Source organism: Beta vulgaris, chromosome 2 (assembly GCF_026745355.1).
Source record: "Beta vulgaris subsp. vulgaris cultivar EL10 chromosome 2, EL10.2, whole genome shotgun sequence".
Classification (NCBI taxonomy): Eukaryota; Viridiplantae; Streptophyta; class Magnoliopsida; order Caryophyllales; family Amaranthaceae; genus Beta; species Beta vulgaris.
In genome coordinates, this window is record NC_079203.1 from 53,560,885 (window position 1) to 53,588,544 (window position 27,660).

General features: G+C 36.3%; 4 protein-coding genes across 6 annotated transcripts; all 4 read right to left on the reverse strand.

Moving 5' to 3' along the window:
* Window positions 1-367: 367 nt before the first annotated feature.
* On the reverse strand, window positions 368-2,483 carry LOC104905310 (hypothetical protein). Its single transcript, XM_010693804.4, has 3 exons — window positions 2,190-2,483; window positions 1,947-2,013; window positions 368-1,316 (listed from the first exon to the last, which is right to left on the reverse strand). The coding sequence occupies exons 1-3, from the start codon at window positions 2,256-2,258 to the stop codon at window positions 598-600; spliced, it is 855 nt and encodes a 284-aa protein (XP_010692106.1). The 5' UTR covers window positions 2,259-2,483; the 3' UTR covers window positions 368-597.
* A 1,538-nt stretch (window positions 2,484-4,021) lies between these two features.
* LOC104905299 (sister chromatid cohesion 1 protein 1-like) lies at window positions 4,022-8,371 on the reverse strand. The gene is made up of 13 exons (XM_048639549.2): window positions 7,771-8,371; window positions 7,324-7,382; window positions 7,199-7,243; window positions 7,064-7,083; window positions 6,884-6,960; window positions 6,649-6,769; window positions 6,192-6,261; window positions 5,775-5,884; window positions 5,536-5,697; window positions 5,204-5,450; window positions 5,067-5,126; window positions 4,481-4,973; window positions 4,022-4,446 (listed from the first exon to the last, which is right to left on the reverse strand). The coding sequence occupies exons 1-13, from the start codon at window positions 7,821-7,823 to the stop codon at window positions 4,404-4,406; spliced, it is 1,560 nt and encodes a 519-aa protein (XP_048495506.1). The 5' UTR covers window positions 7,824-8,371; the 3' UTR covers window positions 4,022-4,403.
* Window positions 8,372-9,141: 770 nt separating this feature from the next.
* Window positions 9,142-10,173, reverse strand: LOC125495046 (uncharacterized). The gene is made up of 2 exons (XM_057392806.1): window positions 10,014-10,173; window positions 9,142-9,944 (listed from the first exon to the last, which is right to left on the reverse strand). Exon 2 carries the CDS (start codon window positions 9,839-9,841, stop codon window positions 9,200-9,202), a length of 642 nt encoding a protein of 213 aa, XP_057248789.1. The 5' UTR covers window positions 9,842-9,944; window positions 10,014-10,173; the 3' UTR covers window positions 9,142-9,199.
* A 4,878-nt stretch (window positions 10,174-15,051) lies between these two features.
* On the reverse strand, window positions 15,052-27,345 carry LOC104905260 (paired amphipathic helix protein Sin3-like 2). Of its 3 annotated transcripts, none has more exons than XM_010693745.4 (24): window positions 26,992-27,345; window positions 26,785-26,860; window positions 26,151-26,315; window positions 25,864-26,044; window positions 25,687-25,785; window positions 25,407-25,577; window positions 25,040-25,304; window positions 23,527-23,663; window positions 21,808-21,883; window positions 21,668-21,697; window positions 21,277-21,464; window positions 21,037-21,191; window positions 20,638-20,765; window positions 20,264-20,518; window positions 18,736-19,371; window positions 18,480-18,568; window positions 17,768-18,364; window positions 17,573-17,673; window positions 17,353-17,491; window positions 17,107-17,259; window positions 16,847-17,010; window positions 16,425-16,536; window positions 15,660-15,838; window positions 15,052-15,540 (listed from the first exon to the last, which is right to left on the reverse strand). In XM_010693745.4, the coding sequence occupies exons 2-23, from the start codon at window positions 26,856-26,858 to the stop codon at window positions 15,701-15,703; spliced, it is 4,053 nt and encodes a 1,350-aa protein (XP_010692047.2). In that variant the 5' UTR covers window positions 26,859-26,860; window positions 26,992-27,345; the 3' UTR covers window positions 15,052-15,540; window positions 15,660-15,700. The 3 variants fall into 3 exon arrangements, with proteins under 3 accessions (XP_010692047.2, XP_048495508.1, XP_010692039.2); XM_048639551.2 differs by having other exon boundaries at window positions 25,040-25,307; window positions 26,785-26,865; XM_010693737.4 differs by having other exon boundaries at window positions 25,040-25,307; window positions 26,992-27,344.
* Between the last annotated feature and the right edge of the window lie 315 nt (window positions 27,346-27,660).

Below are 27,660 nucleotides of genomic sequence, written 5' to 3' on the forward strand. Positions count from 1 at the left end.
GTAAAAGTCATCTCATAAAATAGAGGGAAAATTGACATGAATAATCCTAGCTTTCATCTTATCAAAATGATCTTAACTTTAGATTATTTCATAATAATCACAACTTTACGGGTACCTCATCAAAATAATCCGAAAATTATTAATGTTCAACATATTATGGATCTAAAATAGATTAGTGTAAGCAACACAAAAAATAATTTGGCTTATTTTGAGAAGGTCCCCACAAAAGTTGGGATTATTTTTGAATAATTCAAAGTTGGGATCATTTTGAGAAGACAAGCGAAAGTTGGAATTATTCATGTCAATTTTTCCTAAAATAAAATCCTTAATAATGAAGGGCTAAAAACGGTTAGATGAAATTGTAATCTTGATAAAATACTAGAGTAGATATCCATATATCAAGAAATGCAAACATCACCAAGAAAATGAATGCATCACAGTCTCACAGGTCTCATATATCTTTTCTGCTCATTCACCCATATGATGATATTAGATATCTGGAAAAAAACGCTTCCAAGTCCTACAACTTTGAGACTATTAAAGGATAACATAAGAGCAAACAATCCCCATATACACCACATGATCTAAACAAGTCTCTTAAAACCATGTATTCTTGCTCCAAGAATGACTCGTCTGAACTGCTAAAACTGTGTCTCCATTCGCATTATCGTAGTGCTTTCTGCACCCAGGACATCGCCTATCTACCTCGAGTATCTTATTGTGACAAAAGAGACAAACACGAAAACCACATGGGCAAGGAAGGAAACTCGAGTCTGTTACGTCAAAATCCTCACAACAAATCGGACAAGCAGAAGGCTCCCCACGAGAAAAACAGCTTCCTGAATCAACCTGAAGATGTCGAGTATACTGCTGCTTTGGAATGCTAGGCAAACTTCTGGGGCGATAAATATCATTAAGGCTCCAAGCTCGACTATTCCCTTGATATCGACAATTTATACCAGGAGTTTCTGTTTTCAAATCTGAAGTTTGCTGATTTTTATTTGCTGTCAAAGCATCTGCCATAGCCTCCCAATCATCTAAGCACCCTTCATCTCTGTCTTCCTCACTGCAACTACTGGAGCAACTACCACTATAGCTGCTATTCAAAACATAGCAATCTGGTCTTTCGACTGTTGACCCATTCGTCAAGGACGCCACTTCATTGTTGCTATATGTTGTCGGTATCTCATGCTCGTATTCTCTTGGACTCATAGCCTGATTGACTCGTGTTTTGGGGGCTTCATTCCCATTTGGTATGGATGGTGGCTTCGCTCCATCAGTTATGTTTTTCTTCACGTTGTGTTCCTTGTTGTTGGCTGTACCATTATAAGTCAAATGCAAAGATAATATCATATCAGAAAACAAAATGATAAGTTCATCACAATGGAGATCACCACTGAAATTGAACACTCAAAATCTAAACCGAAAACATCAAAGTGGAGATCACCATTGGCACAATCGAGTATTCAGCTCGTCGTCGAATGGTATGATCAAACATTTCTGGTGAAACCATTTACTTTTGTGGCAACTACTCAACTTTCTAATACTTTGCAATTTATACTCCTTCTATTGCTTGCTTTTAAGTTAACTAATTGACGATAAAATAAGTCCTAACTAAAAGGCTTGAACATCTCCAGAACACAGATGCAACAAACATTAAAACCTCTTTCTAGTACTTTACAAATAAATCATCTACAAAATCCCAATTTCAATCAAATATGTAACCTTTAATATTCTCAGACACTAACGACAAACATAACGGATAATTTGTGGGGACAAAAATAAAAAATATACTCACTTGAAAAAAAAATATAGAAAAAAAAACCACCAAGAAAAAAAACTAACAATCTAATCATTTTAACAAAAAAAAGTGCCAATTTTGTAATCTTTATTATTTTAAAAAAAACAGCTAGAAAGAAAATGAATGATTCATGAGATGTACATACCTTGAAATGTATTTTGTTCTTTTCTAACATCAATTTTGTTCTGTCTCAATTTCACCTGTTTGCTACCCTAAATTCACAACCCAGAACATAAAAATCATCAATTCATCAATCCCATTAAAAATTACATCATAAATTTTGAAAGAAAACCCAACAAATCTAAAGATTTAAAATTAAAGAACTCAATCAATTAAACGCTCAATTTTATCAATTGAAATTAAGAGGAGAGAGAGAAATTTGTGATACCCTTTTCTTCTTGGGAGAGTTTTTGTTGAATGTAGAAACACGAGCATTAGCAATTGCATGAGAACCCATTTTTTTGTTTTCAATTTCGATTCTGAAAATTTGTCCCTTGCAAAATTATTACAAATCAGAGAACCCAAATTTTGCTGGAAAAAAGGGGAATAAATAATGAGTAACGGTGATGTTGATGTAAAGAAAGGGACAGAGAGAAATAAATGGATTCCTTAGATATAGCGCTGCACGATTTTGAGGCCACAAAAATAGGAAGTGCTATGAGAAATTTATACTCCTTAGTCCTTCCTTACAACTTCAAGTTGCAAACTTACAACTATATTTTGTGACTATGGAGGGGCCAAGCCCAACACACGAAATCAAAATAAAACTAAAACAAGACAAACCAATAAGATTTTCGTTGGATATTAATGTGGTTTTCTGTTTTTTAGTTTTTTGATTTTCAAAGTCATATGATATATGTCCTAAAATGAATAAAAAATTAGTTAAATTTATTGAGAATGTGATGATTTTAAAAACTAACAACTGAAAAGTGAAAACCACTTTTTCTGGTTTCCAGTTTTTGATTTTTAGTTTTTTAAAAAACTGAAAAAATAGAAACAAAAAAGGATAACGAACGGGACAACATAAGCGAAACTAGGAAACAACAGAAAGAAAACAAAATGAAAACCCCTACACTACTGCTACCAGCAGGTAGCTCATCCAGAGAAATCTGGTGTGGGAATCATTCTTGGTAAAGCAAGCCCCCAAGTCCTCCAATAAAATAGCACAAAGATCCTTCAGGATCGACCTCAAAACTACCAATTTATGATCAAGTTTAACTCCATAATTTACAAGGCAGCCATTCCGTCCTATTTGCCTCTCTATAGCAGTGGCTAAAGGTCACTTTCCACCCCTCTCTTCTTATCAACTGATGTCATCTTCTAACTAAATGAACATGTGGGTTATTCTTCACAATTTCACCCTAAAGCAAAATTACTATAACCTCAAAATCAACCGAAATTTGCACTTGTTTGTAGCCCTTCTGCCCCGCAAGACTCAATCCACATAATACATCCATGATCTCAACTCAATCCACATAATACATCCATGATCTCAACTCAATCCACATAATACATCCATGATCTCAACTTGTGTATATGAACACGACCCGCAATTCATTGCATAAGCCAAAAGGCATTCGCCTCCATGTCCTCTGATCAGACCACCTCCTCTAGCTAGACTTGGATTACCTTTGGGCCTTTGGCAGCTCCATTTGTGTTGAGACGAACCCACTACCCGACACGAGGATACTCTCACCTTATGAACACTTCTTTTTAGTAAAGAAGCATGATAACAACCATCATTTATAGAATGTGAAAGAACCAAAGACAAGTAGAAAGTTTAAGATAAAAACGTTGGCATAATAAACTATAGTAATTTTGCATAAGAAGCAGGAATAAATATTTGAAAAATTATAAAAGAATAAATCCGATCATACATAAATATTTTTAGAAAAGAAACGAAGAAGCAAAAGTTCGTACATTGATAGTCAAACCAATTTAAATAGAGATAACCACACATGTTTATACTCCACTTAAAGAGATAAGAACACTTCAATAAAGAGTAGCTAACTGCTTTATTAAAATAGCACTTACGAACTCAAGTAATGATATATGTTATAAGAGTGTACGTCCTTCTAAATGTATATATGAAATTTTAACTCCGCAAAAGAAATCAATAACTTTAAGATAAAGTTCACAACAACAAAACACTAATAATAAATAGGCGGTAAAGTAATAAATTATAAACAACAATTATAAAATTTGCCAAGTTGATACAAATGTGCATGGAACTACCCATTGAAACCTATAGTGTCAACAAAAACACTATTCGAAAAGCAACTTATCAAATCGACATTAAACTTTAATTGAATCACCCAACGTAAACTTAATGTCACTCAAGGACATTAAAACAAAATAGATAAAATGTGACAATTTATCAAATTGACATACAAGTTAAAGAAATCACCCATTATGACTTAATATCAACTCAAACAAGTTTAAAATTTAAACTGAGTATATAAATTTCCTTTTCAAAGAATATAAAAAAAAATAGTTAAAGTCACATAATTAAATAAGAAGTAAAGGAATAAAACAAAACATTGCTAACAAGAATTAATTGTTTATTATCAACATAAATGCAATGCTAACACACATGAGTTCATTAATTGTTTATCATCAACAATTCAACATACAAGGATTCCAACCTACAACATATAACAAAAGCATTCCTCCTACAACCTATTATGACGAATGTAATCAGGATGAAGTATTATTATCCTATCAGTAAGGGTAATCAGCCGGTCATAGAGGATAGGAAGGGTCAAGAACCGGGTATTGTAACGAGGTTTGTCATGCTGTAAGAGCATGGAGAAGAAGGGGATATTAGTCACGAGGTGGTGATGCGACACTAAAGCTTCAATGTGGGGCTGTAAAGCTTGAATGTTTCCCAGTGGAAGACATTCCTCTCGGGTAGTCATACCAATAAGCTCCAAATTATCAAAAAAGTCGTCTGCATACTGGGGACCTCCGGTCGGATGTGCAAATAAAATGGGGATTGGGGTTTCCTGTGGGACTGGGACAGGGCCTCGGATTCGGGCAGGTCCTTGGATTGGGGTAGGGCCTCGAATTGGAACGTGATTTTCAGGCGATGCTGCGTTTGGTCGCGGCAAACCAGGAGCTGCATTATTTTCTGGTTGCTGCGGAAAAGCAGGACGCTGAGTTTGAGGAGTTCCTGTTAAGCAATGAGCCAATGATGAATGCTGAGTTAGAAGTTTCCCCCATACAAATGCTGCTACTACATGAACAAGGAGCTCATATATATTACCATGATCAGCAATTAAGCTTGGTTGAGGTGGCTCAACAAAACCAGGACCTGGGCTGGAATCTGAGAATGATTTAACGGATATAGGTCAATATTTTTACCTGAATCTAAGAGCATCAAAGGGTTTAGCCATTGTATACCAGAGATAGCGGCTGTAGCACTTGGATTAGATGTGCCCACACCGTTGAACATGAGGTAGTCCTTCCTGTAGCACCTACCAGAATCAAAAGGTGAATCTTGCAAAGGCTGCATACTTGTTATCCACAGGTCTAGATTCGGTTTTGGATAATAAACGTCATGGTTTCTTCCGACTAACTCACAAGATAGTGCTACTGGTGGCAACTCTACTAATTTGGATAACTTCACAGCTGATTCTGCTTTGGCATGCTGCAGAAGAGTAGATTGGTAATGTTAGCTTTGTTTTTGGGAGGTTAGATGAAATATGATTATCAAGAATAAATGAGGGACAGACCTCTGCAGTTTTGGGGCACTTGACTTGTATATCAACTGAACTTTGGCCACAAGTTTGGTACAGATTACTCAGAATCATGGTCTGTTCGTTATCCATTATACCAGGAGCTTCCCTTGCTTCCTTACTTGCTGGCTTTTGCTTCTGCAAATGTTGCTGGGGTTTCTGCAATCAATCAATCATTAAAATCATTTCTTGCTAGCATTTCTCTTCCTGACAGGACCAACGAACATAAAACTTACAATAGTTACTTGTCCAGCCTCCCAGAGTTGAGGAAAAGATTGATCAGTCTGTGTCACTGGATGTCGGTTAAAAATGTCATCAGCTACCGAAGAATTTCTGATATTACCATCTGCATCCAACTAGTTTGTTAACTTCATTTTTGAAATCCCGACAGAACAAGCAGGACATTTTCAGGAAATTTTTCGAAATGAATGATAGAGCCTATCTAAGGTTATATTATCAGGTTCCGCTGTGAAAACAATATGCGATAATTACCAGCCAGTAAAGGTGAAAAACGTATATACAACTATGTACTCCAAGTATAGATACACTACCATGAAATGATCCAGTACAACACTATAAACAGACGCAATCTCGAGTCTTTTTGACATAAAATTTGGGAATAGAGCTTAATGGACTAGCGTCTAGAGTAAAACCTTGATGGCATCCAGCATTTGTCTCTTTTTCCCTGAAGCTCTCTGTAAGCTCATCAATATTATCCAGCCTCTGGATGTACACAGGGATTCATTCATCAGCAAAGTTGCATAATAGTCATAATTGTCATAATTTCACAAACTCCATTTTGCCATTACGTGTAATGTGATCTTAGTATTTAGCTGTAAACAGATGCACACTACTCAAACCAATTTAGAAGTGTCCTAGTTTGATTATCATATCATACTATCAGTGTGTACAAATTTTAATCAAGCTAGAGCATGTGCAATCACTCTGACATGTCCAAGTGAACATAAATTGGATGTCGATGGTGAGCAACAACTATCATTCAACAATGTACTATCCAACTTTTAGGAATTGCAGTCATATAGCAAGTAAATGAAGTACATCCAGGTTGATCATACGCGCAAAAAAGGTAAAGTGTAGTGCTTCGTTTACCATGACAAGGCAAGCCGGTTGCTGAAATGTTGCACTACCGGTGAACTTGTTAGAGTAGTCAATAGACTGTTCAACATCGCCAATATCCGCATTGTTCTCAGGCAATGTCACGGCTTCAAACCTACATGACACAATTAGACAAAAATTAACCAATCAAACCCCCCATTGAAACCTAGAACACAAACAATTAAACATCATATCCAGGAAGGGGAACTTCTATCAGTGTGGGACCCACTTGGCTTCAGTTTTATCTTTGAGAAGAAATGTGGGGTCCACAGCAGGTTTCACATTCCATGCTGACTTTATTTCGTCCTGTAAATTAAATTAAACACACACTCGTAACTCAACAACCATCATAAACCATATAATGAGGGTAACATGTGATGTTTAGGGGTTAAAACTGGAATTAACATACCAGAAGACGATTTGCATGATCTGTAATGTAAGAATCACAAATTCAAAATTAGCAGCATAATAAACACAAGCAAATATTCAAATTAGACAATCCAATATCATAAAAACGATAAATCACTGCTGAAAGGGAGCTCACCGTGGAGGAGACTAACTTCGTGTTCATTCACGATTACTACGCCACCTAATTAAATCCACAAGAAAATTATTCAAAGAAGCAAAAACACGGCAATTGAGGAAAACGCAATTATTATATTATTATACCTCTTACAGTTCCCAACAGTTTGAGCGCCATTGGAACTGAAGGATTTAAGATTTCTTTGCTGTAATTTTACAAAATCATATTCAGAAAATGGAAATCAACCTTAAGCTAAAGAGGAGAGACAAAGAGAATAAGTAAGAGAGAGTAATTATATTCAGAAAATCTGGATTTCAACTCAACAGAAATAATGTGGAGAACAAATCAATGAAGTGAAAGAAAATTTGAAGGTCCAATGAAATTTCATACAAAATGAGATAGGAATACTTAGCAATCAACGCACATAGAAACGCAAGATTCTTGATAAATTACGAAACAGAGTATATACGGATTAACATCGCCGAAAATCTGAATTTCAATTCAACAGAAATAATGTGGAGAACAAATCAAGAAGTAAAAGAAAATTTGAAGGTCCGATGAAATTTCAGAGAAAATGAGATAGGAATCGTTACCACATTTGACGTATAAGAGCTTCGCGATCACGCAGCTGATGTGAGTAGAACATTGTCGCTGAATTTTATTTTTACTTCAATTTTACAGAGGAGAGAGAAGCTCTTGAGGAGCTTAAAAGCAATTTTAATGGCGAAAGAGAGAGAAAGAGAGAATGAGAGATAGGAGAGAGAAGGAGAAAGTGGAGTATCGCTATATAACAGAATACCCGCCAAGAGGCAGGCAGTGGGTTTTAAACGGGGTTGTTCGTTGTATATTTTTTGTTTTACGGGCGTTTGTTTTTGGGGCTTATAAGGGAGAGGGAGAGGGAGAGGGAGAGGGAGAGGGAGAGGGAAATAACTTCTTTGATTCTTTGTTTGTTAAGTCAATTTAATTATTTCTTTTACCCCTCTCTTCAAATTCTTCTACACTTTGACCAACATTGACTACCCCCATTCAACTATGACTACCAAACCACCACCTACTTTCACCAGCATCACCCTACCACCACTTCGTTACACCAGCACCACCTCACACGACCACTAGCCAACCACCACCAACCCATCGCAACAATCACGAAACCACAACCCAACACCCAAATACCACAAAACCACCACTACACAACCCAACACCCAAATACCACAAAACCACCACTACACAACCCAACCACCACCTCATAAACCATGAAATCGCAATCCAATACCAAAACGCCATGAAATCAACACCGCATAGCCCAACCACCACCCCCATAAACCACAAAATCACCAACACACACGAAACCACCATCCAACCACCAAAATGCAAACCCTAACCACCATGGAACCACCCATCCACCACAAGACCACCATCCAAACCACGAACACTTGAGATTAACCCACCCGACACGAGGATATTCTATTAATTTTGCAAAAGAAGCAGGAAGAAATATTTATGTAAAATTATAAAAGAATAAATCCGATCATACATAAATATTTTTAGAAAAGAAACAAAGAAGCAAAAGTTCGTAAATTGATAACCAAACCAATTTAAATAGAGATAATCACACATGCTTATACTCTACTTAAAGAGATAATAATACTTTAATAAAGAGTAGCTAACTGCTTTATTAAAATAACATTTACGAACTCAAGTAATGACATATGTTATAAGAGTGTACGTCCTCCTAAACATATATATGAAATTTTAACTCCGCAAAAGAAACCAATAACTTTAAAATAAAGTTCACAACGACAAAACACTAATAATAAATAGGCGATAAAGTAATAAATTATAAACAACAATTATAAAATTTGCCAAGTCGACACAAATGTGCATGGAACCACCCATGAGTTTATTAATTGTTTATCATCAACATAAATGCAATGCTAACACACATGAGTTTATTAATTGTTTATCATCAACAATTCAACATACAAGGATTCCAACCTACAACATATAACAAAATCATTCCTCCTACAACCTAGGACGACGAATGAAATCAGGAGGAAGTATTATTATCCTATCAGTAAGGAAAATCAGCCGGTCATAGAGGATAGGAAGGGTCAAGTACCGGGTATTGTAACGAGGTTTGTCATGCTGTAAGAGCATGGAGAAGAAGGGGATATTAGTCACGAGGTGGTGATGCGACACTAAAGCTTGAATGTGGGGCTGTAAAGCTTCAATGTTTCCCAGTGGAAGACATTCTTCTCGGGTAGTCATACCAATAAGCTCCAAATTATTAAAGTCTCGGGTAGCCATTCCTCCGCTCGGGTGTGCAAATAGAATGGGGATTGGGTTTTCCTGTGGGATTGGCGCAGGGCCTCGGATTAGGGGGGCAGGGCCTCCCATTGGGGCAGGGCCTTGGATTGGGGGGGCAGGGTCTTGGACTGGAGCTTGATTTACAGGCAATGGCGCGTTTGGTTGCGGCAACTCTATTTCTCTTCGGTTATCATCCCCAGGAGCTGCATTATTTTCTGGTTGCTTCGGCGATTCTTCTGGTGGCGGAAAAGCAGGACACTGAGTTTGAGGAGTTCCTGTTTCTATCAACAGTTCAGCAAAATTAAGCAATGATAAATAAGACAACTTGTATCTAAGAGCATCAAAAGGTTTAGCCATTGTATACCAGAGATAGCGGCTGTAGCACTTGGATTAGATGTCCCCACACTGTTGAACATGAGGTAGTCCTTCCTGTAGCAGAAAATCTCAGCTGGAGAAGTATCTGTACCAGAAATTCAGATTGTCATGACTTGTACAAAAGATTCTTATTAGAGATTTTGTGACCACCTACCAGAATCAAAAGGTGAATCATGCAAAGGCTGCATACTTGTTATCCACAGGTCTAGATCCGGTTTTGGATGATGAACGTCATGGTTTCTTCCGACTAACTCACAAGATAGTGCTACTGGTGGCAACTCTGCTAATTCGGATAAATTCACAGCTGATTTTGCTTTGGCATGCTGCAGAACAGTAGATTGGTAATGTTAGCTTTGTTTTTGGGAGGTTAGATGAAATACGATTATCAAGAATAAACACGCGCAAAAAAAGGTAAAGTGTAGTGCTTCGTTTACCATGACAAGGCAAGCCGATTGCTGAAATGTTGCACTACCGGTGAACTTGTTAGAGGAGTCATCAATAGACTGCTCAACATCACCAATATCCGCATTGTTCTCAGGCAATGTCACAGCTTCAAACCTGCATGACACAATTAGACAAAAATTAACCAATCAAACCCCCCCATTGAAACCTAGAACACAAACAATTAAACATCATATCCAGGAAGGGGAACTTCTGTCAGTGTTGGACTCACTTGGCTTCATTTTTATCTTTGAGAAGAAATGTGGGGTCCACAGCAGGTTTCACCTGCCATGCTGACTTTATTTCGTCCTGTAAATTAAATTAAACACACACTCGTAACTCAACAACCATCATAAGCCATATAATGAGGATAATATGTGATGTTAAGGGCTTAAAACTGGAATTAACATACCAGAAGACGATTTGCATCATCTGTAATGTAAGAATCACAAATTCAAAATTAGCAGCATAATAAACACAAGCAAATATTCAAATTAGACAATCCAAGATGATGAAAACGATAAATCACTGCGGAAAGGAAGCTCACCGTGGAGGAGACTAACTTCGCGTTCATTTACGATTACTACGACACCTAATTAAATCCACAAGAAAATTATTCATAGAAGCAAAAACACGGCGATTGAGGAAAACGCAATTATTATATTATTATACCTCTTAAAGTTCCCAACAGTTTGAGCGCCATTGGAACTGAAGGATTTAAGATTTCTTTGCTGTAATTTTACAAAATCATATTCAGAAAACGGAAATCAACCTTAAGCTAAAGAGGATAGACAAAGAGAATAAGTAAGAGAGAGTAATTATATTCAGAAAACGGAAATCAACCAAATACGGATAATGTCGTTCTGATCGAGCTTTCTCCGATTCTTCTTGGCGTGCAGTGTAGCCGGTGTCCTGAGAGAGATTAATTGATGAAATGTGACTTTCCATTGATAGTTGCAAAACTATTATCATACTGATACTAAATCGAGGAATATTTCTGATGATAATGCAATTAAATCTTGCCTAGATTTTGTAGAAACAGAGTCAAATATAAATATCTTGCTATAACATTGAAAAGAATCTACGGAAACTAAAAAATGTAGTTTAGCACTTAGCGTAGCTTGAAAATTTCTTAAGTTTAATCTAGTGAAAAACTGTATATAAAATTCCACTACAGAGTTAAATTAATTAGCACAGTCAAACTAGAAATGTGAATCAGAACTTCAAACCATAAACTGGAACATAGCCATATAAATCGAAGACGATAAACTAAAGAAATCAAGAAATCAACACAAATAGAAACGCAAGATTCTGGATAAATTACGAAACAGAAACAGAGTATATACGGATTAATATCGCCAGAAATCTGAATTTCAACTCAACAGAAATAATGTGGAGAACAAATCAATGAAGTGAACGAAAATTTGAAGGTATAATGAAATTTCAGAGAAAATGAGATAGGAATAATTAGGAATCAACGCACATAGAAACGCAAGATTCTTGATAAATTACGAAACAGAGTATATACGGATTAACATCGCCGGAAATCTGAATTTCATTTCAACATGAATAATTTGGACAGGAAATCAATGAAGTGAAAGAAAATTTGAAGATCCAATGAAATTTCATACAAAATGAGATAGGAATACTTAGCAATCAACGCACATAGAAACGCAAGATTCTTGATAAATTACAAAACAGAGTATATACGGATTAACATCGCCGAAAATCTGAATTTCAACTCAACAGAAATAATGTGGAGAACAAATCAAGAAGTGAAATAAAATTTGAAGGTCCGATGAAATTTCAGAGAAAATGAGATAGGAATCGTTACCACATTTGACGTATAAGAGCTTCGCGATCACGCAGCTGATGTGAGTAGAACATTGTCGCTGAATTTTATTTTTACTTCAACTTTACAGAGGAGAGAGAAGCTCTTGAGGAGCTTAAAAGCAATTTCAATGGCGAAAGAGAGAGAGAGAGAGGGAGACAGAGAGAGAAAGAGACTAGAGAGATAGAAAGAGAGATAGAAGAGAGAAAGAGGAAGTGGAGTATCGCTATATAACAGAATACCCGCCAAGAGGCAGGCAGTGGGTTTTGAACGGGGTTTTTTTTTACGGAAAAAAAAATTATTACTGAATCAAAAAAAAAAAACCGCTTGGACTATTTTTTTTGTAAGAGAAGAGGGAAGAAATTGGAAGATAGAAGAATTTTATAATACTTTCCCTGCCTAACCAAACATAAATTTTTAATCATAGGGTTTTCCATTTCTTTCCTTATATTTTTGTTATCGGATTCCGATTCCTTTTCCTTATCCCTCTTCTAACAAAACTCCCCCAGGATGAGGGAAATAGAGATAGAAAGGAGAGAGAACAAAAACAAACAAATTAATCAAATAGTTATACTAATGTAAATCTTCCAAATAATAGGCTTGTTGTAATTTTTTATTATAAAGGTGAGTAGAAAGAGTTTTAATATATCCTGTTCACGATGGGAAATCTTAAAATGTTTGATATAAGGGTGAAATTTAAAGGTGAAGAGTTACATTGATAATTTCGAAGCTAGACTAAACTTAGTGGCCAACGTTAGCTATCTAATGAGACGCTCGGTTGGTTTCACGGTAAACATGTTGTAAGTGATATAATCTGAACATGTGCATAAGAGATTTGATGTCGGCTACAATATTTTGAATTTTCCATGGAGCTGAGGAGATAACTTGAGCGGCTTCAATAACTAATAAATTGTCTCCTTCAATGTAGATATCCTGAATATCATGTTGTAGAGCTAGGAGAAGACCTTTTTGGAGTGCAGTTGCTTCCCTTGCTTGTCTTCGTCACCCAGAATTCCTCACTAAACAATTCTGGTTATTTGAACTGTCATTTATGACCTCTCTCATAGGATTGATCACAATAATAAAACATATTCCTTTAGCAATTTTCTGAGTTCTTACATCAGTAAGTATATGTTTAAAGGGTCTATATATATGTTGATATTTAGTGCGTGTTTTGTCTATATTATTGACAAGTGTAGGTTACAAGGGTGGCTTGTTGGCATCCTAATTGTAAGGGGTAGAATGTAATGGTTTAGCTGGGAAAGGTTTGTTATATGATTTGTGAGATAGCACTTTAAATTGCTCCTCAAATAGCCTAGCATGTACAATTGCTTCAGAAATATTGCTAGGCTTAAAAGCTATCACAAAAGGTTTATTAACATCTTTCAACCATTAGTTAAGTAATTGTATATTGTTACGGTTTATAAGTGGCTTATTGCTGCTGATTTTCTCACCGCCACAAATCAAGTCGCAGAAATAAGTTATTCTATTGTTGCGGTTGCAGAATCGCAACAATAGGTCAACCTATTGCTGCGAGTTTTTGAAAACCCGTAGCAATTAGAGGCACAAAATAAGCATTGAGATGTGAGCCTATTGTTGTGGTTGTGGCCCATAACCGCAACAATAGGTGCTTTTTTTTAATAATAAAAAATGAAATGTAGATATCCTTCGCCAAACTCGTATCATCAAATTCATTCTGAAACCACAACCTACTTGGAGACAAACAAAATTAAAACAGATTTAATTCACCACATTCATATCAAAAAAATGAAAATAAAAATACGTGAACTAACATTTATATACTTGTAGGCTTGTAGTCTATATCTTTAGCTATTATCAATGCGCATGAGAACTTTGTTTTTAAAGGAATTCTCTTATGAAGTTTGAGGTGAACTAATAATTCAGTGAAATTCAATGTTAGAATACGAAAGAAAATGCACTACTCACATCAGAGATTCACAAGACAACATAACAAATATGTATAATTGGTAAGAAATTCACAAATTATAATTTACTCATTCACCAATTGAATTTCAACTATTTCTTTTGAGTTTGAGATAGAGATTGAATGAAATCCGTTGTCCGCTTCTAGACCAGGTTAGAAATTCAATGATAGATCCACGGACAGCGGGTTAGGTCTCGTGTGGGCCAGGGCTCGTCCCAAATCGTGTTGGGCCATGCCGTCCTATATGTTGACCCAGACCATGCCCACCTCTACTTCACAATATTAAAATGGCATGAGATATGCATAAACTCTCCCTTCCCAATAAAAATGAGAAAAGTTGGAAGTTTATATTATAGTCAGCTATGAAACAAGTGCAATAGATGATCAAGAATCAGGACATGTTTTTCTGTTGACTTCCAGAAGGTCCTAGCAAAGATAATCTAGATCCAGGAAGAGAACATAATAATGATTTTTAGCCTCTTATCTCCACTGCTAGATTCTTTAGCCGACGTTAAGTGAACTGGATCAACATAGAAAATGTAACATCTTTTCTTGGAAGTAAATAATGTTACTTCCATTTCAAATTAATTCCCCCACTTTTATGTGTTAGTTGCAACTTGCAACTTGTGATATTACTTTTGTTTGTTAATGTCTAGGAATAAAACTATATGCTTTTTTTGTCACTAAACAATAACACTTCCCCGTTATCTGATACTTGGAACAGTTTAACTTCTAAACTATTCATATATTTATTTTGACAGTAAATTTTTCATCATATACAAAGTAAAAATATTAAAACAAAAACGTTCTTGGTTATCTTATATTGTACTCTAAATATCAATTTTTTTTATTCTTAGTAATTGCTAATTAGAGATTTTAATAGTATAAAATGTGTATTCGAAGACGTGAAAGCCAAACAGTTGTCAATATTATAAATCTACAAAAGTACAATTTTCTACTTATCACACTTCAATATGTCATCAAACAAGAACCATGATAAACACAAATATAAGTAAAATTGTTCAAAAAAAATAACCCCAGAAAAATCAAAGGGAACCTATCATAACTCTGTTAAATGGCAGAAAACCTTGTTTCTACATTCTGTATATTCACTTGCATCTATATCGCTATCCATGGGTTAAGCTTAAAAGATCGCACTACAAGGAACCTACCAGGAATAGTGACGCTACAACTGTAGATTGCAATACCTATGATGGTTATGAACATTCCAGAGGTTTACAGTAGAGGAATATGTATGATCATACAAGTATTTTACAAGAACACATTCGTCACCGACTATTTTATGTACATGTTTTAGCCCGAACCGTGAGCGCAGAAGGGCAGGCTAGCTCCTCATTCATAGACAATTGCGCTCTTTCTCGGGTAAGATGAAGATTTCTAGGTGAAAACTTCATCATATAGAAGAAATCTTCAGGTGCCTTTTTCATTTTGTATTGTTAGAACCTGCATAAGAGAGTAAGAGATGTGAATATTGCCATTACATAAAACTTTTGCGTAGTTTAGGACTCTTGGTGCATAAAGTTCAGAATTATCACGTCACAAAAACGAGTGAAAGTATTTACCTCGAGATATTAAAGCAACTGTATGTACAAGTTGTAATTTATCAGCATACAACTGATAAAAACCTGTGGAACCGGTGTACCCTTGCCTGATTTCGTCTCAAACTCAGATCAGGTTGCATATTTTTCCTCTTAATCTTTGCTCGGTAAAAGAAATCTTCGGTGTCCAGAACATAGGATATCTGAAAGAATACGACAGCGTGATCACATATAAGGCATATGCTACAATCTAAGTGGGTATGCCATGCAAGCAAAGCATTGGAGCACACAAGACAAGTCAATTTCAAAAGCAAAATGCATATTACTTAGACAGTGTTTACTAGACAGGAAAATGGTGGAAGCAGTATTTAGAATGGTCAAGAATGCTAGACATTAGCATGATCAATAGACTAAACTAAATCGTGACTTGAGTAGATATGCCCATTAAAAGGCTCAAATGTAGTACGCTCGCATTGCGAATGAAGCATGCCAGTAGCATTGCAGACAACAGGAAGCAAAAGGAACTGCATAGGTATGTCAGATCATACTAATACATAAAGTTCTATGAGCAAGCACAGAGAAACAAAAGACCAAGATTTGCTTAGTAAATAAAGTCAAATACTTATGATACATGATGGAATTTATGATAACCACAAATGAGATGACTTTAAACAAACAAACAATTCAACTAAAGTCCAGCAAGAATAAGGGTATTTTCAAGAAATAAGTGAAAACGCAAGATGCAACTCATAAAGCTAACCAAAAGAATATATGTGCACAAGAAATCACCTTAGATGAACTGCAGGCTATTTTACATTCCAAGCCATTAAATAATTCGACGCCATCCATGGCTTTTGATGTGGCCAAATATTCATCAAGTCCAACATACTGCCTCTTGTTCCTGCAACGCAAAGCAGGTCAACCAAAAAAAAAAAAACAGAAGGATATATAATCACAAGAGCATCCCCACCCCCCTTTCAAAATCCTAGCGGCTAGCCCCAACACCCTATTTAATATAAGAGCTAAAATTTACCAAGCAATAAATTCTTTTTAGAGAGAGAGAGAGAGAAACCATGAGAAGCAAGAACATATAGGATAATCTTGGATAATCTTGCACTAGACAGTTATAGCGTCCATCTAGCAGCATTTACATATATTGAAATCATCCACATCAGTTCTAGTATTCAACTAAAAAGGAATGAGTAAAGTACCTTTGTAGCATAATTTTTTGAGATTCTTTCCTGCTGGAGACAATTGAGAGAAATTCATTGTATAGATAAGCTGCAAAAGTAGGTTCTATTGAAACTGCCACCATCTCAGGCTTCTCGTTTCCGTTGTCCATCAGCTGGATTGCAAAGCGAGCAGGGGAAGAAGACTAGAGCCAAAATCAACAGTAATAAAGGACTTTAAATCAGCGCACGACAACAGGATATATGTTAATACTGGTTACAAGTGAGTGCAAAGATCTTACAAACTCAAATCGATATATATTGTCCTCGTGTAGTAGAACACGTGCGTTTTCATGGTATACTGAATCAGTGAACTTTCCAGGTTTTCGAGATTTTTCATAATCATAGAGTTGGAGAAGCTTATTATCCATCTCGTCAGTCGCAACAGCCTGAAGCTGTAGAAAACAGATAAGAAAGGAAAGTTTTGAAAGTAGTTCTTTCCCACTTTATACCAAATAGAAGTATGTAAGATTCTAAGGAACCCATACCTGCTTCACAAGTTTATATATCAGTTTATCCAATGTAAATAACACATAAGATTGATTTCCAAGAATAGCTCGGCAATCATCCTCAAATTTTGAATTATCGGATGAACCATCAAGCAAATAGTAAAGGGCAGTCATGAAACTGCAAAATAATCGAGTCATGATCAATAAAATTGTGAGTTAGAGTGCACCTTCATCGACTGTCTAATAAATGCTTCAATACCTAGTATACGGGTCCGAAGAGCTTGCATCTTTCGCATTTCTCCATTTTGTTTCAGAAGATGTCAAGTTTGTTTTAGCTGCAAGTATCCTTTCATAGAGTATCTGGGAAAATTAACTTCAATTAGTTTAAGCTAAGAACAGATAGTCATGCAAGAGTGGCAACAGAACATCAGGAGCAACAGGAACATGTTCTTACTCGATGCAGCCTAAGTAGAACATAAAAATTATCATTTCCGTAAAAAACTCTCGAATCTTTCTTGCTGATATCTTGAGAAACCAATGAAGCATATTTTGCAAGAGGCTTGACCGACAATAGGAATCGTTCAGATAACGACGATGTGCTTGCATCGCCACCTGAACAGTGCACCTCGACTTCACCTTCACTCTCAGCCTTACCTTCAATCTCGTCATGTTCAACATCTTCTTCTTCTTCTTCATGCTCTTCCCTAGAGCACTCATCACCTGGAGATTCACTGCCAGACATATCATCACCTGCCTCAGATGCATTTTCACTGTCTTCATCATCTGCATCTGCATCATTCTCTATTCCAGCATCCTCACCATTCCCGTCTCGATAATGCTGTTTTTCAGTACTATGTTTTACTTTGGGCCCAGCTTGCATAGCTGCATCATATGCAGCAGTGTTGTCTTCATCAATATCAACATTTGGCGATAATTCACCTTCTTCTTTTTCACCTTTAGAATGCCCTATAGATTCTTCAAGATGATGACTCGCTTTACAGCTTTGTGTGAAGTTTCCACTGGTCAATGTGGCAGCTGAAACATCGGCAGCCTGCAATGGCATCAGAGGGCATCGAAAAGTCAGCATCTGAAATACTAGAAGACATGATGAGAACACTAAGGTATTTTCCTACAAAAGAAGCGATTACAGAAATTTGAGGCACCACCTGTCGTGCTTGGATATCACCAACAGAAGATTTGAGATCCTGAGCATCTTCGCCACTTTTAACTGCCTTCAATAAAGTTGATTGAGAACCTTCAAAATTTTAAGAGTCTCAGCACAGCAAAGAGGCCATACAAGCTAGAAAAAGAGAGTGAAGTCCGCATTACGCATATCAAACTTATCAGAGTTAGATGATGAAGGGTATTTTCCCCACATTATGATGCCAATGAAAAGCAAAATCATATATGCATATCACCAACCTGGTGCTAGTTCTGTATTGCTTCTACCATGGCGGCTTTCTGCACCTTTTTTAGGTGACGTACTCGAACTTGGTAACCGTTCTGATGTTTTATCAGTTGCACTGATATCATTTAGAGTCCTTGGCTGGGTATTAAATGATAAACCTTCCTTATCCGTTCCATCTGATTCACAGAAACTAAGCTCTCTTGCTGTAGCATCACCATTGGGCATGGAACATTTGGAGGCATCAGCTAGTGAATTTTCTTCTCCGTTGACTTTTGGCTGCCAAGAATTCGCAGTTGCCGCATCTTTAGCAGGACTCCCAACCGTTTCTGACACAGCACCATTTCTTAGCCGTTGCCGCGACTTAACATCTTCAGCACCTTCAGCAACATGAGCTCGAAATGCAACACCCAGCACCGGTTCCAAGAATGTAGTCCAGAGCCTCATCACTTTGTTCAACTGCTCTTTGGTTGTCAAAACCTCCTCACAAGAAAACTTTATTATTTTATACAAGTCTTCATGGATGTCACTATCAGAATACTCAAAATCAAAATGAGGGACCAAAGGCCTTCTGTTTCCAGCAGCAACTGCCAAAAGCATGTCGTCCTCTCTCTGCATATTCTCTTTAATTTCTTTGATCTCTGCAACCAAGGCTGTTATAGAGAAGGGGTCAAAACAGAAAAAATAATGAAACAGCCAACATATTTAGCTACGAACAGAGATCTTCATCTTTTATAACTAGAAGATAAGTTGTTCTTAAGCAGAATTCTAATTTTTGTCCTAATATTTTTAATATTATGAAAAACACATATTCTGCAGTAGATCACACATGGATCCAATAAATTTTTCTTTACTGTTGCTTTTCCCTTTTTTAATAATAGATAACACCCTCACATCCTAAAGCATTTTTAGGTAGCTTGGTAACACTAAAAAGTCAAACCACAGACCATCAGTATCAAAGTCAAATACAGTCAATATGAGAAGCAATTCTTCTGTGGTATTGATTGGCATAACGAGAAGGTAGATACAAGAACACTCACTAGCTCGATCAACCAATTCTAGATACTAGATACAACAAGATTATTGAAGAAAAACATGTATTATACTGCTACCTTTTTCTCCCCTCTTTTTGGCATAAAGCCACCCAGGGAAGGACCCGTCATATATCGTTTTTAATAATAATAATATCAGTGCAGAAGATCTACTGAAGAATATTAATAATAATAATATCAGTGCACAAGTAAATGACTCACTCTATCCTCCGCAAGAAACAAATAGGAACAGAGATCTAAGGCAAGATAACATTGTTGAGACAAACAGATCTGGATATGGTAAAAAAAAAAGATATTAAAGGACCCACCATAACAGCAAATTATTATCTGAGAATATCAAGTATCAATCAACTTCAAAAATACAAAAGAACGCAAAGCCAACGTAGCAGTCCGATTACGCACTCAATTCCGATACGCATAGTCAACAGGACAACATTTTGGTACATATTTAGACTCATTAACATTAATCTCAACCACATAAAAGGAAACTCACCCTTTGCGCTCAAGTTCTTGGAATCTTGCTGCTTGAAATAGAAGCTCCTATGATCAAGTGACTTGTAGTGATTTTTGGCATATATTTCAGCCCAAACCTTGTTAAAGTCTGTACGGCACTTCGTCCACTCATCTTGTTTTTGCTTTAGTCTAGTTAAAATTACAGGCAATGAAAGAGCTTGATTTTTTCGCAATATGTCCATGACATCCAACCCATGGTCGCCATAAAGACGCTCTATACACCTCAGATTTAGAGCTGCATAAGAAGAGCGAAACCCAAAAGTAAAGAAAAAAGGTTACTCAGCTTTAAAATAAAAGGATGTTACCAACTGAGTAGATAACTGTACAGAATAAATGCAGAGAAAAAGGCAATACGTGTAAAGTAGTTCTCGAAGCGGATAGGACCATCTGCACTGATATTATTATTATTAATATTGTTCAGTAGATCTTCTGCACGTTTGGCAGTGGAGCTCACAGACTCCAGCAGCATATCCAACTCAAATCTGAAGGCATCAGATAAAAATTCTGATTCAGAGCAGAACAGTTAAGAAGATGAAATCATTTAAGTTTAACCTAAAGAACAACCAAGTCAAAGTGCACTGAAATATCTACTGTAACAAGATTAACTGAACAACTCGCATCAATAAGTGTAAGCTTGTGGTGTCATAAAGCATAAATTCAGACTGAACATCTCATGCAGATAACAAAACGATTCCAGAATTAGAAAATTCATTTTGAACTTAAAAAACAAATCAATAAAGTGCAACAGCTTACCTGTCATCTTCACATCTAAAAAGGCTTTCCTCATATTGGTTTCTGCGCATGTGTTTAAACGAGTAATCCTCACTCCCTGAGGTTACAGAGACCCAAAAATCATTCAAGACCTGTGCACCTATTTCTGATCGTTGGCTTGCTGTCGGTATAGGATACTGAAGTGAAAGAGAGACAAAATGCATCAGTGCACATCTCATTTGGAACAAAGAGAATAGAAGTTAAGAAGGAATCATAGCATACATCATCAGGTAAAAGTCGATAGCTTGGTGAGCAGCGTTCACAATTAGAAAGATCAAGTTCTTGGATCGATTTGGAAGTATAATCCCTATTTGGTTTTTCTTTCGCTGGGTCTATTTCACGCTTGGGCCCTTTTTCTTTCTCATCTGCCCTAACTTGTCTTGGCAAATGCCCGTCGTTCAATAAAGACTCTGCAGATCATAGCACATTTCATCAGATTCACCAATAATACAATAATACTTAAAAATAATGTATCAGGATTCAGGAGTCACTAAAATCAACCATATGGATGGTGAAGATTCTCAAAAAATGACATGACTGAGATTTGCGAAAATCTAACGAAAATTTATTTATCTATATTATTTTCACTAAGAGTAGATTCAAAGATACATACTTTTGCCCATGACACCAGCAAGAAATCCATCTGCAAACAGAAAAATGAAAAACGGCCCAATGAAGAACAAAACCACTAGAAAAATTGGTGTTGACTATTGAGAACTTAAATTGACGAAGTTACATGAATTCAGTGCTTACCTATATTCTCACAGCGCCCCAAAAATTCATTGAATCCGTCCATAAGATCTGGGTACTTTCCCAATAGATCAGCAACCTACAATGAAAAGGCAGAGTCTTCAAGATCTTAAAACTTCAGCATAAACCCATTAACAGAAAATTACATGCCTTTATTAGAAACTACTGCAAAAGAACGAGAAAATCAATGATCCAAAATCTATTTTTGATGTGCAGCTGTCTCCTTTCACGTAATAGACATTCTTGAATGCATCTACACTGCAGAGGCTTCTTGCCAAGGTGGATGCTTGTATCTAGTAAGCATAAAAAAGTACATACAGTTTCGTCTAGGCTCTAGCCAGTAGCCACCCCCAGGAGGATTTAGACCCTCCACCCATGAAAGAACTACTATTTCCTGTATCATTTTTAATTAGTTTTAGAAAGGCCCGCATAATATCAGGAACATGTACACTTAATTTATGAGTTCTAGACTTTAACTCAAAAGCAGCAAATCTCACCCTTTAAAATGAGCAATTCCAGGTAGGATTATATAAACTTGCTCCTATGTTAGAAATGCAAATCTCACAGAAATAAGTTTCACCAGGTGCATAGGCTTGCAGGTAGAACGACTTTCTAGTTTGTTGCTTTCCATAGATATCTACCAAACACATGTTGAGTGAAATAGACAAAATGGCTTCTCCTTCAAAAAGAAACTGAAGCTCATTTAAGACGCCTAACATCTTATAGATAGTAGCCAATAAAGAAACAAACCTTCTCTTGGAAGTGAACTGCAGCAATAACCATATTCAAACGAGATGCAAAGTCAAATGATTTATCTCAAGGAAAAATGGGAAAAGTCCTGCTGTAAAAAGGCCGGTCTAGCAACCTCAATTACAATTTACACATAACCTAAATCGATTTGACCAAAGCTACTGATTTCTTTGGGAGCTATTTGTTCAACTAAGAGCTGATAATCCAACAGTAGCGAGCTTGATCAACATGGTTTGGCTCGTTAACCATCTCAGTTTTTCTGAATGAATACAGAAAATCTTTGGTTCGATCACAGCTAATTATCAGCTCAGTCAGAGTCGTCATGGAAATTGGTTATTCAATGTTTATAATTTTCATCACGACCCAATCAGCACCCAAATAAACAACTTTGGCTTACTGAGATTACCCCTGGATGGGATTCAATACAGATGTACAGAACACTTATTACCAACATCAGGCAAATAACTCAAAGAATAAACTTATTTATAGACATCTTTAAAGGAAGGGTGGAAACATGCTTAATCATCTGGTGGTCGGTCTTTCAGGAAGCATAACACTTTTTGGCAACACCAGTGAAGCTGACAGCTGCGACAGGATGAAGATCTAGACTACAACGCATTTAAAAGCAGCAAAATGAGAAGAGCAATAGCAAGAGAAGTTATAATGTTTAATTGGCATACATGGTGCGCCAACCCCAACCACCCCCCCCCCCAAAAAAAAAAAAAAAAAAAACCCAAGATAATGATTGGGGTACATCCTCCTTCGACAAAGGCTTCACCCAATTTGACTTCAGAAGACCAACATGTCTACCAAATATTTGTACAATATACTGTACAAGTGTAATCAAATGAAGCAAAGGTCTAAAGAAGACCTAAATCAAGCACCATACCATGTAAACAGAATGTGCAGAAAGCTAACTACAAAGAAAATCTGAGAGAGAAAAGCTACCAGCAAAGAGTAATTGAGACATACCAAACTTTGCAGTTCACTTCTGGTTATTATTTCTGTGCTATATATATGCAGACACTTCAAGAATGCCTGATAATCATCTGAACTACCCAGTTTCTCCTTGACCTTCTCACAGAAATAGAATTCTTGATTATACATGCCTAGTACACCATCAAAGAGGAGACAAGTCAGACACACACAATGAGTGGAGTACTTGAAAACTATACGTCAATTTAAGAAAGCACAAAAAACCTTGGATGCTAGCTGTCCACATCATGTCAAATTAAAGAACAAGAGCAAAATTCTATCAGCACACATCTATTTGAAACAGAGCATAAACTGTGTATTGCTAACTAAATCAAGCATGCCAAGTTGAAACAAAATGGAAGATCAATGGCGGAAAAAGTCAAGAAATCAGTCGATTTTCAGGAAAATATATAAGCATATATCTGAAAGTTGATTATCTAGATCCATTAATACCCAAAAGCAACCTCCTATTTACTCATGTTCAAACTGCCCCTATGTATAATGTACACCAGAATACCGAAAAAGGGTCCAATTTACTCTCTGCTACGAGTACCTCATCAGTCCATGATCAACAGTCATTCCAGTACATGACTGTTAACTGCAAACTAAACTCTAATGAACCTAAAAGATGACCAGCATCTGGTCTTAAATTATAATTCGCCATGGAGGTCTTACAGCAATAGCTACACGGGGATTTATATATAACTAGTTATTAGGTCCGGGCTATGCCCCGGGTAAGAAAAAATTTCATTTATTAATATAATACTTTATGATAATAACATTAAATACAACTTAGTCTAGTGGTTAAGACTTTAGTATATGTACTTGAGGTCTCGAGATCAAACCCTATACTATGCGATTTCTAAATTTTTTTATTGTACATGGATTACATGAACTAACAATCCCTAAGGAGAGCGCCACGTGGCACAATTTCTTGTTTATGCACGCCTTTTAATATATTTGTATAGATGTCCTAGCGGAAATTACTAGTCAATCAAGCACTAAAATGGCACTTTGAATGATCAACTTAGGCTTTATTAATAATGTCTTAGTGGACTTCTTTGCTACGCTGACTACAGCAGAATGCAAAAAACGGTGCCAATTTAATGGCTCAAGAACGCCAAAGTAGCAATAAAGGACAAGGTTCGGAGTACTTTCTCAAGCCTGAAGGTTAGAGAGAATTGAAAGGTGCATTGAATATGCAGTGCAAAACCTACCTGCATAGTGCAACAAGCTTGAGGCTCAAAATCATAACGATTAATTGATTACTATTAATTCATTATCAAATTGGAACACATTACGAACAATAAATTTGTACCTAAGGCAATCTAGCTTATATTCTTTAGAATCCTGACACTGAATTAACTAGCATGAGCAAATTAGAATATATAGATTAATGTGTACTCTTTCAATAAAATGAGCTGAGCACAACTCAACTTTGTGTGTGTTACATACAAGAACCATTAGTGGGTCACTGCCATAGGAATGTTGTGCCAATAGATGGACTTACTTTTCACGGCAGATTTGTCATCTGAAGATGTCAGAACAGAATTTACTCCAAAACCTTCAACTTTGCGGGCAGGCTTTCTTTTGTCGGGAATACGTTGGATGCTGAAATCCCTATTGTTATCATGCTCAGTACTCCTATTGTCCTTATCACGTTTCCTCTGATCCTTGTGTGGTTTCATTGCCACTCTCTCTTCGTCCAATTCAGGGCGCTCAACACTATGATCATGCTCGGCATGGGATGTACCAACTCTATCCCTCCGCCAGCGCTGCTAAAAAACATAAATATATATGTTAGACAGATCATAAGGAAAACAACTAGGGAATGGGTGTTCATGGACAATGATTGAACAAAAATTGACACTGAGTACCTTATCCAGATGCATTTGCCGTGATGCAGGCACAGCAGAGTTTCTGTCAAAAAATCGAGGTAATATACGACCATGCTGAGAATCGTGAAAAGGTGCTGAAGATGAATTATCTGGTAAAAATCTAGTAAACTCTTCTAACAGATCTGGTTGGTCTTCGAAAAGTTGTGAAACCTGCATTCAAAGAATAAGAAAAGATAAGCATCAGCAAAATTATCTCGAATAGCAGATATCTAACAGAAAGTATACATGATATAATACTAAGGAAAGACAATGAACTTACCTCATCGTAAACTTCACTGATGTTTTTATGCTCCTTCCGATACATATTTAATATGTCAAGAAAAGATTTATAAACTTGATCGTCATCTTGGAATCGCTTCTGCAAGGGGAGGGTGGGACCATCAATTAAAAGCATTGATGACAACAATGAAAAGGCGGAAAAGATATAATGCATCACCTTAATCTTGTTGACAAAATTTATAGCCTCTTCAAACTCCACGGCTTTTTTTGGAGGAGGCTCCACATCATCCATGGTGATCTCGTATCCCTTTGGCAGAAAAGTATTGAAACCATAAATCAGGTTATTGTGTCCCTTGAATAGTTCCTTTACCCGAGCTATGACGCCCTCAGTGTCAATTCTGCATATAAGGAGTGAACAATACTTTCTATTACTTTGCAACCATCAACATATTTCAGTTATATTACATATGAAGCTAGCAAACCTAGTATAGACCAAAACCTTACCTTTGTGCCTTAAAATCTTTCATGACCTCAAGAAAATGGTCATATTTTTCCCTTTGATCCTGAAACATCTCCTTCACTTCTTTAAGATACTGAAGGGCATCATCTGTTGTCAACTTCTGCCCTCCAACCGCACCACCTCCCCCATTGTTCTGCGGCTGCCCATAACTTCACAAAAACACCCGAAGTGTCAACCAAGTTCATGCAAAACCATCTTAGCCAAATTCATCTGCCGAAAGCATTTCATTTCACACAAAACCAAAAAGAAAGAACACAAGTGTGGTAAATTAGGAAACTTTGAGCACATTTTGTAACCCTAAATACTTCAATTCCCAAGTAATACAATTCTCCATGCTCTAAAAGGTGAGATTTGCACTCACAGTTACCCTCAATATAAGTTTCAACAAAATAAACTTTAGGGAAACTCTTAAAATTACCACAATCTTCCAAATTTAGGTTCAAATTAACAATTCTCAAACACCAACATAAAAATTAACCACAACCCTTTTTTCAATTTGACTAAAAAAACAATCTACGTTCCCAAAACAACATGATCATCAATACAATTACGAAAAATTCAAAAAAAAATTAACTATGAAACACAAATTAAAATCAAAAAAAAATGAAGAACACTCACGATTCTCCTCGAGAAGCACCAAAAGGTCGTTTAAATTGAGAGCCAACAAAGCTCTCATCTCGTAATCTCTTCATTACTGCACTACCAAAAACAAAAACCCACATCAAAAAAGCCAAATTCTTTACAAACCCATACCCATAATTTGCTCAATTTTGAACAAATACTATTCTTAGCATAAAGTTTATCAAAAAAAAAAAAAAAACTCACCTTGCTGAATCTTCAATGATACGGCAACAAAACAACCATATGAATCAAACTTAGATCCAAAAAACGCTAAGATCACCACTAAAACAAAAACCCAATTTGTAAAACTCTCTTAGCTTAATTTTCCCACCCAATTTCTTCTGGTAATTTGTGTCTCAATTGTGCTTTTTTCGTGATTGTTTCTGAAAGTTAGGCAAAAAAAAACCCAAGTGAAAAAACCCAACTGAGTGGGAAGTAAAAGAAAGGAGAATATAATTCGATAGAAAGAAAAAATATAGGTGAGAAGTTGAGAGAAGAAGAAGAGAGAGAAAATGAAAGAACGAAGAGTTGTTTTTGTTTTATGAAATTTTCTTACGTGGGTTGAAATACTACCAATTTTAAATGCTTCGTGCTAAAGTCAAAAATATTTATAGGAGATTGTAGGCAATTTCTTGAGATATTTTTGTAAATGAATTTGATCGCAGTATTTTTTCCAAATAAATAGGCATTTGTTGAAGTTTATATGTAAATAAATATAGGGTTATCCTAATAGAATTAGGATATTTAGGAATAAAGAAAACTTGCTTATCTCTATTATATAAGTCAAGGGAGGAGGTGTGGTGTTCTCTTTTGAAGTGACTAAAATACCCTTAATGATCTAATTAATGGAATGAAAAAAATTACAAAAACAAA

Excerpts from the sequence above, each read along its gene's own strand:
- LOC104905299 (XM_048639549.2), bottom strand. The coding sequence starts at position 7,823 with ATGTTCTACTCACATCAGCTGCGTGATCGCGAAGCTCTTATACGTCAA. Across the intron at positions 7,244-7,323 it reads ACTGTTGGGAACTGTAAGAG|GTGGCGTAGTAATCGTGAAT; the intron begins GTATAATAATAT and ends GGATTTAATTAG. Across the intron at positions 6,961-7,063 it reads ATCATGCAAATCGTCTTCTG|GACGAAATAAAGTCAGCATG; the intron begins GTATGTTAATTC and ends TTTAATTTACAG.
- LOC125495046 (XM_057392806.1), bottom strand. The coding sequence starts at position 9,841 with ATGGCTAAACCTTTTGATGCTCTTAGATACAAGTTGTCTTATTTATCA.
- LOC104905260 (XM_048639551.2), bottom strand. The coding sequence starts at position 26,858 with ATGAAGAGATTACGAGATGAGAGCTTTGTTGGCTCTCAATTTAAACGA. Across the intron at positions 26,045-26,150 it reads AAAGATTTTAAGGCACAAAG|AATTGACACTGAGGGCGTCA; the intron begins GTAAGGTTTTGG and ends CCTTATATGCAG. Across the intron at positions 23,664-25,039 it reads TGACAAATCTGCCGTGAAAA|GCATGTATAATCAAGAATTC; the intron begins GTAAGTCCATCT and ends ATGGTGTACTAG.
- LOC104905310 (XM_010693804.4), bottom strand. The coding sequence starts at position 2,258 with ATGGGTTCTCATGCAATTGCTAATGCTCGTGTTTCTACATTCAACAAA. Across the intron at positions 2,014-2,189 it reads ACTCTCCCAAGAAGAAAAGG|GGTAGCAAACAGGTGAAATT; the intron begins GTATCACAAATT and ends TTGTGAATTTAG. Across the intron at positions 1,317-1,946 it reads AGAACAAAATACATTTCAAG|CCAACAACAAGGAACACAAC; the intron begins GTATGTACATCT and ends ATAATGGTACAG.